Source organism: Molothrus aeneus, chromosome 3, assembly GCF_037042795.1.
Source record: "Molothrus aeneus isolate 106 chromosome 3, BPBGC_Maene_1.0, whole genome shotgun sequence".
Taxonomy (NCBI): Eukaryota; Metazoa; Chordata; class Aves; order Passeriformes; family Icteridae; genus Molothrus; species Molothrus aeneus.
The window spans coordinates 15896550-15909876 of NC_089648.1; the positions used below are offsets into that span (position 1 = coordinate 15896550).

General features: G+C 51.6%; 1 protein-coding gene across 1 annotated transcript; it reads right to left on the minus strand.

Annotated features, from left to right (window-relative positions):
* Positions 1-81: 81 nt before the first annotated feature.
* Positions 82-5833, minus strand: CEP68 (centrosomal protein 68). The gene is made up of 6 exons (XM_066547808.1): positions 5291-5833; positions 3319-4770; positions 2095-2217; positions 1773-1869; positions 1148-1303; positions 82-450 (listed from the first exon to the last, which is right to left on the minus strand). Exons 1-6 carry the CDS (start codon positions 5828-5830, stop codon positions 419-421), a joined length of 2400 nt encoding a protein of 799 aa, XP_066403905.1. The 5' UTR covers positions 5831-5833; the 3' UTR covers positions 82-418.
* Between the last annotated feature and the right edge of the window lie 7494 nt (positions 5834-13327).

Consider the following 13327-nt stretch of genomic DNA (forward strand, 5'->3'; position numbering starts at 1 on the left):
CCCAAGAACCAGAAGGAGTTGCTATTTCTTGTCTTCTCACACCTATTTTTGACGAGCATAAACAAACCATGAGAACAGGGCTATTAAAATCACACGGCTTTACTTAGCAAGCGCATGGCACACTATGGATTGCTCAGTTAAAAAACTGTTCTGATGTTTTGCTAACACAGAACAGTCCACTTCAATAAAAAAGGGAAGCTATTAAAAAAACAAACCAGAAAAGGCCAGCTGTACATTCCTTACACAACTCTGGACATCCCAGCACACCTGCTGTACGGGGCACCTTTCTCAAGCCATGGCACAAACCCACGCTGCAATCAGCCCCGTGGGCAACTGGACAAAGATTTTGGCATCTCTGGAGAGGTGATGGAAGTGGTTTGGTGCTTGCTGCAATTCTTCTGAGGCCTCCTGAGATGGGCTAACGCAGCCTAGGTCTGACAGAGGCAGTACCTGAAATAAAATGAGGTGTTTGGTGCTGTGCTTTGCCTGCAGTCTCACAAAGAAAGAAACCCCCATGCTCTATTCCCCCATCTCACCAGTGCAAGAGGGTACAGCTGGGTAGAGCCAGCAATTCAAAAACCACAACAAACCAAACACTACTTAAGACACTGTTTTTCTCTTCTAAGAGGCTGGCACCGCTGAAACGCTTGCCTCCAGTTTTCTTTGAAGGGACATGGTCAAGAAATAAGCAAACAAGTTTTCTAGCCCCTATACCTGAAGTTACTTGCTTCCCTTCCCCACCATTATACCGCAACCAGAGAAAATAAAAAAACAGAATGTATCCCTTCCTCATCTCCCCTGTGCTGTGCAAGGGATCTGGGCAGAGCAGGTGTCTGTGCTGGACCGCTGCCATGCCCCAGACCTGAGTGACAGGGACCTGCTTGCCCAGTCCCTGCGGAGCTGCCATCGCTCCCCTCAAGCTCTTGGGTTTCAGCAGCTGGTTCACCCGCACTGCTCTTTCCCTGACAGGGTTAAACACGACGGGGCATCTATTTTGAGTCTCCCTGCTGCCTTCTCAGGCTTTCCAAACAGAATCAAAGAAATAACAATGGAGCCTGATGTTTGGTGTTTGCTAATTTGAGAGTTTCTCTTCCTGTGCTTCCTCTCCTCTCTGCCCGCTGCACAAGGCTGGTTTGCCCCTGCTTACCCAGGGAGCAGCCGTGTGCTGCACCCCCCTCGTCCTGCCCCGCGTCCTTGCCCCGCACGGGGCCCACAGCAGCCAGGATGGACTTGTACAGGTGCTCTGCGTGGCTTTCGAGCTCTTCCGACTGTTTGGCAATCAGAGCCAGCGTGTCTTTCAGAGCTGGAAAGCAAAAATGCCTGAATGGAGGTGACAGGAATGCAATAATTCAGTGTCTGTCAGAGCTGACAGTTCTGCTCATCCAGGCAGACTTTGGAAGGAAATCAAGTGTTAAAAATCAATAATGTGGCTGTTCATTCCATCCCCATTGTGATGCAGCATTGGCAGGGGGAGGGGACTGACCCAGAAGGCTCCAGGTTCATCATGAAGATGCAGAAATAGGGGGTCTTAGAGAAAACCTTTGGAACTGTGCAAGAAAGCCCATCCATAACGCAGCACTCGACCTCTAAAACCCCTTTGGTGACTGCAGCTACAGCCCACCCCTTAGAAATCCCTTCTTCCAAATCACCAGAGCAACCACTCTGTGTGTGCTGTGGTGCTGGCCAGGCTGGGTCAGGGATTCTGGGGGGCAGATGCCCTGGCCAGCATCACCTGTGTCCATGAGCAGCCCCACACAAGGGCTCCTCCTCACCTGGTGAATTCGATGCCATGCAGTCCAGGAGAGCTTCTCCCCTCTCCAGCACGCTCTCAGTCAGGCTCCGGTGGTCAGCCACATCCTTCCTGAACTCCTGGCACGGCAAGGAGAAGAGCAGCGTTTCTTAGAAGGGTTTTTGAAACACACACCTGTGGCAGGTTGCCCAGGGAGCAGTTTCCGCCAAGCAGGTTCCTGGTGCTCCCAAATTTGGCTTGGGAAACGCAGAGCATCCTGGACCATTCCAGTGATGCCTGGCTTCCCACTCCTTGCTGCCTGCAGCACAGGAGAGGGGAGGAAGCAGAGCAAGGGTGACACCCACCAGGTAGCGGTGCAGCGATGCCAACACGCTCTGGGCATCCGGCGAGGGTGGCACCCAGCTGCCGGTGACATCCACCACAGTGTAGAGCCAGTGGATCAGCTCTTCCAGCTGGCAGCAAAACATCTGCTCAACAAAGCATAAAAAAAGGGTCACTGATCTGTTTCTGCAACAGAGACAGTGCAGGGACATGAAGAGGTGAGCCAGTGGTGTTTTGGAAAGCACCTATTCCCTGTTTCTCTCTGACCCTGGAACACAAACATCCCTAAGCTTGGGAAACCAAGAGTCCAATGGGAAAAAGGCAAAAATACCTTAAACTCCTGAACAGTTCCAGCACTCACTGTGTGGCAAGAATTGAGGGCCACCATGAAATGTCTGCGTGGAGAGGTGCTGGAGGCTGGTAGCACCCAGACTGAAGGAGAGGTTGGCCTCCACCGCCTCCCAGCCCAGGAGGTATCCTCATCCTCTTCACCAGAGCCATACAGTTAATTTGCATCTGGTTTCCCCAAGGGATTGTCTCGTTCAATTAAGTGCTTTCATTTATTTTTAAAGCGTCTTGGTAAGGGATTATTTTTGTAAGATGCTGCATGAAACCCAGGGGCCTCTGCTGGCACCAAAATCGGGCTCAAGACCTGTTCCTGCTCTTCAGGAGTTTGCCATAAAGCAGTGCTTTTCCCTGGCATTGCAATTTGGCATGACAAATACAGAGAAGATGCTTTTAAATCAACAGAGTTATTTCCATACCAGAGGAGGAGATGAGTTTGCAGCTATGTGCATGATAACACTCCTGTGCACACAGCCTAGCATCGTTTCCAAATTCATCCCAGCACTGGGGTGGGAAGAAGATGGAGAGGAGGGTGGGAGCACAGTGCTGGGATGAATTTAATAATCCACAAAACAATCAGGAAACCCTTAAGAGTTGCTGCAGCTCCTGCCTCCTGCCCGGTGCAGCAGCACTGCAGGACGTGTGGGCTGGGGGACCCAGGTGAGTGCCACATCTCCATCCAGCCTGGCCTGTGACACTGAGCCCCAGGGGAAAGCAAGATGGGCTCTTGCTCCATCAGAAGGAATTATCTGCTCTGGTGAGCCCCCCTGCATAAATTACCACCAGCTGCCAGGCAGGACACATCATGCAGAACGGGAAGCTTTAATTAATCCTGCCATAAAGACAGGCACATTTTATGCAAGATCTTCCCAGAATAAACTTTATTTCTGGTCTCAGCCTACCTTAAGACACTGGATAAGGGACTCGCTCTGCTGGCTCTTCTTTGGATGCCCCTTGACCCGTGGTTCATTCAGGCACATCCCATCCAATGTGTCCCTGAGAGCAGTTGGCAGATGAAGCCTGCAGGGAGGATCCCTGTGGCTCCAGCCGTACGATTCTGTGTTTTCCCAGCTGGGCTTTCGGGAGCTGCGGTGTTGCCACAGCCCAGCATAACCCTCAATATTCCCTCTGTCATCCCCACCTCTCACTTCTTCAAAAGGAGCCAACCTAGATGAAAGGGGCTCCTTGCTGGTGCTGTGATGTGGAAGGTTATGGTGGTCATGCCCAGGCATCCTTATAGTTAAGGAAAGATTGGACAAAAACTGAGCCAGCCTTTCCAGCTCCTTCAGTCTCGGAGGCAGGGAAAGAAATTCTTCATCAGTCTCCCACTCCTTCCTCAGGGGGAGCACTCCTGTGGTGGGTAAAAACCTACTGGTGCTTTTCACCTGCCCTGCATAGTTTGGGCAGGGGGTTCCTCTGGTATCCCAGCTTCTCCCATCGGCAGCAGGGTGCCCAGGTGGGCTTGGCCCAGATGATTCCACCCTTACATCCTTAGCAAAACTTCTGGAAAGGTGAGAGGAAGAACTCCTTCCAAATGATGCTTTGGCAATAGGTGAAGGTTCAAAGCATGAGACAGCTCCTGAGCAGCCTCTTTTTCCAGGCCTTGGGGTGGAGAATCTCTCTGCAGAGGCCACAAACTCCCGAAGTCCGTTTTCTCTGCTTCCCTGAGCCTGCCCAGCTCGGCCGTAGATGCTGGTGGACCTGGACACGCCCTCAGGAGAAGTAGAAAAGCTGTCCAGACCTATTCCTGAGTCGTGGAGGAAAGGCTCCAGTATCCTTCCCAGCTTGTACCTCGGCTTCAGTGGGTAAGCATAGTCCAGCAAGTCCTCGTACTCCTTGTGGGGGTTCCAGTGGGGTGAGCTGCGGTCCGGCGATGGGGGCAGTGAATCCGGAATGGCACAGGCCCAGTAATCGGCTTGGTAGGAGGAGATCTCCCGGATGCGCCCCACGGAGCTGCGGTAATCGAGCAGAGCGCCGGGGGGCTCCCGCCTCTGCAGGGCCCTGCCTTCCACCCCCCATGAGCAACACAGGTCCTGGGCAGCCGTGGTGGCCGCAGAAGGGACATCCGTGCTGGCAGGCAAGCTTCCGGACGGCTCCTCGGAGGGGCCGTTTCCCTCTGAGGACAGAGCAGAGAGGCTCAGCACGGAGCGGCTCCGCAGGGCACTCTCGGGGCTGGGCGGGGTTTGGGGCCGCAGGAGCTCTGCCGTGGAAGGACACGGGGACTGAGCTCCCAGACTTTGTCTCCGACGGCCAACATGGGCATCATGGCGGCTGCCAGCAGGGATGTTCTCCTCGGCAGAGCTGCGCCGGCTGGGAGGGCTGGACACTGGGTCCCAACCGCCCGAAGCCTTCACCTGCTCAAGGGCGGGACAGAAAAGGAAAGGGAGAGAGAGACATGAAGGAAATGAAGCACAGCATCCAGACAAAAGGGTCCTTTGTGCTGGGATATGGAGATAAAAGCCCAACCCTGGACCTGCCATGAGCTGAGGCTGGAAGTGGAACCCTGTTCCCTCTATGGGATGGCCTGCAGCTGCTCAGAGCAGGGCTTGCTTTTAAGGAAAGGCATCTCAAGGGCCTTTGGAAGCTGCATGGGTCATCCAGCAGCAAGAGGCTTATCTAAAGAGCACTGTCCTGAGCAAGTTCCCAGCTCTGCACTGGCAACTTGGAATGGACGCTACAGCTTGGGTAGGGGAGCCCAAGCCCTTCCCCACCACATATCTTAGCCTAGACAGGGCACACTCTGTCTGGCAGAGATGGAAAGCCCTTGCTGGGAGAGCCCTGACAAACAAGTCTCCACCTCTCCTGGGACTTCCTGGTGGTGCAGCAACACCTGCAGGTACAAACCCTCTCACCTGCAGGTACAAACCCTCTCACCTGCTGCTCTTCTGAGGAGAGGAACCAGTGGCCAACTCGACAAGGCACAGGGCCACCATCAGCAGCTCTATCCACTAACAACCCTTTCCCTGAGGAGTTTGCTCTTGCTCTGGGAAATGCGGGTGCAGATGCTGAAGACACTTCTGGGCGGCAGCTGGAGCCTCCGTGGATAATGTCAGTGGCCTTGTGACTGTGTCTGCTCACTGCCACACCCTCTGTCCCTTGCAGGCTGGGCTTGGCTTCCTCTGTCCCCAAAAGCTGGTGCAGGCTCCCTGCCAGCTCCGGGAAGTCCATCTCCGTGTCTGCGCTGTCCCACCTCCCATCGCCCTCGGCCTTCCCGCTCAGGGACTCCTCAGGTGATTTTCCCACATCCACGGCCATCAGCACAGAGCTCCTTCCGCAGGATGATGCTGAGCCTCGGGCTCTCTGGAACACAGAGCAATGGCATCTCAGCGTCCCCCCTTGTCTCCATGCCAAGAAACTGGGTTTGCCCAATAACAAAGAGCTGAAGCAAGATCGGGGTGAGACCCCAAAACTCATAAAGGAGCATCTTGGTACACCGGGTGGGACAGTGGTAAGAGCAAACCCTCACATCTCAGCAGCATTTTCTGCTTCTGAGGATGTGACACACAGGGAAAATCTCATTCCAGCTCTGGCCATGCCAAGAACAAACATGGGCTTTATACCAGGCACCGGAGTCCTGCAGTGATGGCCAATGTCCCCAACACTTTGTGCCCCATGGGGTCACTGGGCTCGAGTGAGACATCATTAACCAGGACATGAAGCACCTCCTGGCGTGGCTGAGCCCTGAAGGCTGTTGGGGTGGAAAGCTGACTGGTTTCTAAAGATACAAACCCAAAACCTTGAAGCAGAAGCCACCCAGAAGAGAGAAGGAGCTATAAAAAGTCAGAGAGGGAGGTAGGAGGCTGTAAAACTCAAACCTGGAGCTCAGCTCTGCAGCTTCTACCTCAACTCATGAAATTAACTCTTTGGGAAATTAATCAATGGAAATACTTGCACTGACTGCTGCTGCAGGATAACCCGTGAGCCAAATGAAGGAGACCCAACACAGCCTCCTCCAGCAACTCCAGCCCAAACCAAGGTGCTGGCAGCAGAGAAATGTCAGCAGAGTGGTTCTGCTGGTACTTCCCCAGCTGGTGCCAGCAAAGAGACCAGCCAAGGGAGCAACAACAGCAAACTCAACTAAAATGAAATTTAAATTATTAAAAAAAAAAAAAAAAGGCGAGAAAGAATTCCCAAACAATACTTGGAAGTGGGAAACAAGATGATACTCCCTCCCTCCTCCAGCTCTTTTGTCACAGTCTCGTTTTATGATCCACCCCTCCCTCGGACAAGCGGGGTTTTCCCACGGGCACGGGAACAAAGAAAGGCGGGAGGACGCGCTGGGTCTCCAGGGGAGACCAAATCCCCGGCGCAGGCACAGCTGCGGCAGCCCCCGCGGCCGCCCGTGCCCTGCCAGAGCCGGCAGCTGATCCCGCACGGCAGCGGCTGCCCAGGGCACGAGCAGAGCCCCGGCCCGCAGCTGGACCCCCAGTCCACTCCTAAAACTGCTGCCAAAGCCAAAGCAACGCACATCACGGTATCTGAAATGGATTGCACTGCTCTCTTCTGCCCTCGGAAAGGCTGTATCTCCACACAAAGAGGTGGGGTTGTTGTAAAAAATGGCATCAATAAATCTGCCCTTGTTATGTAACTTAACATATATATATATATATAAGAAAGAAAAGCTTAATAAGGCATCAAAGCTGCCTCTAAAGTTTAAAAGTGAATGTGCTGTAACCAAAAGTCGGCCTCAGGACAGCTTTATTTTTAAGATGCCACGTTAAATTCAAAGGGATGTGAACATCTTTACCTCCACCAGATTTGGTGGTTTGGGTCAGGTGTCAGCCCAGTAAAAACAACTGTAAAAACCATCAAAGTTTGACCTTAAATCTGAAAAACATGCATTAAGCAACATAAAATAAAACTTACAGGCCATGACCCATCTGTTATTTTCCTGACTGTGTGGAGGAGGGCAAATATTCTGAAGTTAAGATCATTTGTTATCTTATGGAGGCAGCATGCAGTGATTTACATTTCTGCAATGCCATTGGTCTTTAAAAAAAGAGCAAGTGCTGGTTCACAGGTTCATTAAATCTCCAGAAGCTAATTGGATGCTAAAGAGAAACCAGGAAACCTGCCAATACACAGGAGTGAGAGTAAATCTGCTTACTGCAGGATTTGTAAGGGTATTTAAAGGGACACCAGAGATCTCACTGCATTTTCCAAAGTCTCTAATTCAGGCTGCTGATTTCAATTAACTTCAGAGGCAGCTGGATATCCAAACCACACCCGGACACAAACGAGACGGGGATGTCGCACACACCCCACACACAGAACAATCAGGCAAAAAAGTCATATTTAACAACAAAAAAGTCATATTTAACAACAAAGCGAGAACACTACTGCCACTAAGTGCAACTCCCAGCTACACGAGCGTCTAGCGAAGGAGCTTTCTCACCATTTTCCAACAAGCCCAAAAAAATTCAGAGGTCAGGTTGCCAGTGGCAGCGACGCATCCAGATTAACCCTGGCGACAGGAAGAAGCAATCCCAAATCCTCGGGCAGGACTGAGGAGGGATGCAGGACCACAACTATAGGCACGGTGGAAACTTTCCACTGGCCTCAAAAACACAGGAAAACAGCCCGAACACCCAAGCCCTCCATTGTCTCACAGAAATGATACCCGTGGTCGTGGTTTTAGATAACAGAAGACAGTGGGGCTACTTCATTCATTTCAAAGGGAAGGTCCGCGGGGATCTCTCCTGAAAAGCGATCCCTGAGCTGTTTCAGGCTGTCAGAAGGGACCTGCCGGCCAGGGCGCCGCACAAAGGCCGCCGGACAAGGAGGGCTCTGTCCAAGGAGCGGCTCCCGCCGCCCCTGGGATCGCTTGGCTGATGGAATGCACTGAACGCAGCGGATGCTGATGGAATTTCCGTCTCCCGCCAGCTCCGCTTTGGCTGGGGAGCATTTCTGGGCTTGTTTTGGGGAAAAACCCACACGGCTCTCGCCCCTCAGGCCTGCGGGATTCTGAGGGTTGCTATTTTCTGCTCTTCTCCTAACCCGCTTTCTGTCCGCCGCTGGGAAAAAACGGAAATTAACCAAAAAGACAAGAAGTAAAGGCAAAGAGGCCGAGGAGGCGCCGCACCCGGGGGTGCCGGGGTTCCAAAGGGAACGAGGCCGGGACCCCCGTGATCCACCCCGGGACCCCCCACGCCGCGCCCCGGCCCTCACTCACCGAGCGCCGGCCCCGCCCCGCCCCCTCCGCGCCCGCAGCCAATGGCAGCGCCGGGTGCGTCAGCACGCGCGCCCCGCCGCCCGACAGCGAATGGGAGCGGAGCTCGAAGGCGGCCCCGCCCCGCGGCCGGCGCTGACCCCGGCGCGGGAAGGGCGGGAGCGACACCCGCGGCCCCGCCCCCTGACCCGCCCTGGCCCCGCCCCTTGGCCCCGCCGAGCCTGGCCCGGGTCCCGCCGGGCACCGGGAACCTGAGGAGCGTCCCGGGACGCCCTTGAGGAGCTCGTGTGAACAACAGGGTGTTTCCTTGTACCTACCCCCGTATTCACTTTCCCGAGGCGGAGCTGTGCCCCGGCAGCGTCACCGCGCTGCAAACCGACTGAAACGGGCCCTGCGTGGGGCGACTGCCCGCGCCACGGTCAAGGGGTCCCGGTGTCCTCCAGGCACAGCTGTGGGATGCGGTGCCGGTGCAAGGCCTCCCCTAGGGGTGATCCCTGTGGGATGCCGGCCATGCCCTCCCCTCGGGGCAGCTTTCTGGGAAGATCCCCAAGCCATGCTTTAAAGCAGGCTGCTCTGAGGTTTGTACCTGGCCAGACCCTTCCTTGGTGGCTGGAGTGGACATACCCTGACAAGTTCCCACGTCATGCAGAAATACAAACCTTTCTCCTTGTTGGTGTCCATTGGCTGATTCTGGGTTTTGTCCATGTCACCTGCTCCTGGAGATTATTTCTTAGCTAATGCTGTGATTTTCTAGAGGTCAAGTGTCTGATAAAGCGCTTTATGGCCAATATTGTTCCCAGCTTTAGGCCAGGAAGGACCAAAGAGACATCCTGGATTTGCTTATCAGTTTGGCAGCAGGGTGAGGGGAACAGCACAGCTATCCCAAGTCCCTGGCTAGTGCTTTGGTCCTGAGCACACTCCTTGGCCCTGCAGCCTGCTCCAGGCCTGCCATCCCAGTGTTATGGTCCAGATTCCCAGTGGCTCGGAACTGGGTTTATTCTGCTGCACCCACTGGAGCCAGCCCCATTTACATCCAGGAGCTGTTTACATTTTTCTCCCTAGAGAAACACAGTGGGAATATCTTCTCCGGGGCTGCTTCAAGAAGCGGAGCTGTAAGTCTTCAGTAGAACATGGTGGGTGCTCTCAGAAGAACTCACAGCCAGGAAAAATCCAGGATCATCTCTGTTCCTGTGTAGTATTTCTGTATTTGGGGTTTCTTTGATGAATGTTACAGCAAGTCTTCAGGCAGGCTGCACATCCCTCTGCCCCGGATGCACACTTTCTAGAGTTGCCTTTTTATTGGCGTTCACACAGGCAAAGCCCTTGTGAAAGAAAATCCCTGTGAAATGTTGTTTATTGCTCATTCTCCAGGGAGCCGCTTGCCTGCCAGTAGGGGCCGTGCTGATCTCAGGCCTCTGAGTGGAAAAGCAGAAGCAAACACGGATGGGTCATGATTCATCGCCAGGCTGAGCTGTTTTTAGCCAGTTTAAATTCCTCGGGAGCTGCCAGGCATTGTTCTGGGAGCTGAATAGCACCCGGCCCCAGCAGGAAAGGTCTGAGTCCTGTTCCACCCCCATCAAACAAGTGCCAGGATGTCTGCAGGAACAGCCCAGAAACCTTACCCCTCCCCTTGGCCTTGGGCTGAGTGGGTGTCAATAAACAAGGGGGGAATCAGCTGGTGATCTAAAGGAGAGGTTTCTTAAGAAATTCAGGGGGACAATACCGATTTTCTTCTGCTGGCATCTGGCCATCTTTGTTAGGAACTTTGCTGAAGGGAAACTGGCTTATTTGATCTATAGTAGAGGGTCAACCCAGCCAAACTCCCACCCAAGCTCACTCAAGGCTGGCAAAGAATAACACGGATATTTTCTTGCTGATCTGAGACCTCAGGATTCTTTCAAACTTGGGTTTTTCCAGCAAAGACAATGGATTTCTCTGCACCTGTGGATGCAACAATTCATCAGTAATCTCCATATCTATGACATGAACTAGAGCTTCCTTATGATGATCAGATTTGAAAGCAGTGTACTTCTGATATATGAGAAGTTACCTTTGTGGTGAGAATATGCATGTTTTTTGCACAGAACTGGACCCATCATGAACACCAGCTGTATGTATTCAGAGTTTTAATTTGCCCCTAACTGCAGTGACCTGCAGTTATCCAGCGTCTTTGGCACATCAGTGTGTTACTTCTTCTGCCCTGAAGGGTTTCAAGCTACAAGGCAGACAGTCAGCTCTCTGGGATGAAACCTGAAGCCTGGAGGTGCACCATATGTTCTTGCATAGCATCTGCACTATCTTCAGCATCAAATTTCAGTCTCGCAGTGCAAATGTTTGGGATGGATGAGACATCAGCAAATGCAGGGTTTGGACCTAACCTATCTCTTCCCTAACTGATAACAATATTAATTAGTCTTTGTACAAACTGCTCAGGACTCTGTTTGGGCTGCCTAACCCTTCTTTGAAAAGTGTTTGCAGGTGTCTGTCCTTCTCTTCTCAAGGCTTGTTAGCCTTTTCCTTTCCCCAGAGGTCAGGATTTCCACATTTTGGACCATTCTCTCTGTTCTTACTTCATTCTCATTCTTTGGACCACATTTCTTTGAAGCTTAACACTGATCCAAAGCTCCAGCATGGAGCTGTACTTAGGCTGTGCTTAGGCAGAACTGGTGGGGTATTCCAGGCTGTGATCCTGCTTACACACCCTGGAACAGGATCTGCCTTATTCACAGCACAGGACTCCTACTTCTGACTGCCCTTAACTTCCTGATCCTGCTCCTTCACCTACCATTTCCCACCAGCAGAAGTGCAGGTAATTACTCTTATCTAGGTTAATTCTTTCCAGCCTCTGTCTCCCAGACTCTCTCTCAATTTTTCTGATGTTGCTGTGAATTTCAGCCCTGCACTTTTCCATTTTCCCAGACCTTCTTCTCCAGGTAAGGCCTCCAGATTTTCTCTGTTCTGACATTTGATGTCACTAATCAGCCACTTATGGTCCTGGAACTTCAGTAGGAATCCAGTCATTCAGCTGGACAGCTGCTCTGGTAATGCCTACATAAGCAGGTTCAAGCTCAGCCATGTTGCTTTAATTTCTTTATAAAGCCATGAGAAGAATTGCCTGAAGCCTACACACTTCCCATTGCTCCTCTAGATCAGCACTGCACTATTACTGAATATTTCCTAAAAAAGGTAGCTACTGCTTTTTATTCCTGGCTTTGGAGAACCACCTGAAAATACAACTTAAACACACCCGTGGCAGCTGACAAATGAAATATGTAAGGCAGGATTAAAGAAGAACAGAGGGAAAACTGGAGTGACAAGTATTTTAACGTCAGCATGGAAGTGCTGAGTTGGGTGTGTTGTCCGGTGCTAGCAGCTGGGCTATTTGAGTCTTTTTACCACTTGTTTGCACAGCTGGACCGAGTGGCAGGATTTAGCTCAGGGAAAAGGTCAAAACCAGAAAGTGCACTTCTCCTTTCTGGCCACACGATGTGCCCATCACACCGCGAACACAGCCCGGCCAGCCCGCCTGCAATTGCAGACGTAGCCACAAAGGCAGGGGGTTCCAGGGGTTTGTATTCCCTCACAGCACCTCCTGACCTCTAGCCAGGCCCCCTAAAACACTCACACAGCTGCAGATCAGGGCCCGTGCCGTGGAGCAGAAGGTGGTGAATGGGATGGAGTTGGTGTGGTCCAGGTGCTTTGCCTTTGAGGAAGGTGACAAGCGCTGTGAAAGAAATAGGAGCTAAGTGGTCAAGAGACAATGGCAACTCTTCATTAATCATTGACTCTTCATCAATAATTCCAATTATTCACTGGGCAGTGAATAATTGGAATTAAGTTTACTTACTAAATGTGAGATTAATTTCTGCTTTCTGTGGGAAAATGTGAGCAAGTTCTTTTTCATTCTAATTGCTGGGATGTCTTGGCCCTCTGTCATTTGTATGTTCTCTGAGCAGAACCAAGAGGCTCTTCAAAACTAGAGCTGGCATCTGCAGGAACCAGTCATCAGCACAGAGATTTGTAAAAGAAATATTGGGACTAGCACAGATTAAAATCTGTTTATGTAAGTGCCAGAAGAAATAGCAGAGCTGGGGGACTAAGAATGGCTTCAATTTATAACAAATGACACCAGAAAAAAATTTGGGACTGATAATCTGAGCCATTGCTAAGACCACAGGACACACAACTCACTTGAGGGAGAGTCTCCTCCCTGACAGCAGAGGATAGACATCTCCCATTTCCCTCCCCTGCAGCCAGGCAGGAAGAGAGACTTCAGCAAAGGATCATCACAAAACAACTATTGATTATTAAGGATTATTAAACAACTGCCTCACAAGGGCATATTTAGTGAAGAATTCACAGGCATCACCCCTTGTGGTGTATGTTGCACACAAATGACTGGGGCTGGACAGAACTTGTTGCATGAGAGTGAATGAAATCTGTAAGAGAACCAGTGCAGGTGGCTACAATGAGCGTAGAATGTAAATAAATACCATGGTGCCCTTCTGTAATACCTCCTACAATGATTCAGACTTATAATGGGGATATAGCAGAGTTCTAACTTCCAACAAACCTACACATTTTAAAGGTGACCAGTTAGTGCAGCTGTACCACACAGCCTGTGTGAATCAAACCATTCATTTCAGGGCAGAATAAATGATATTGTCTTCTGTTTAACTCACAAGGCACTTTCCTATAGTTCTATCTACCTTAATCAAACAAACTGGGGATTTTAAAAAAGG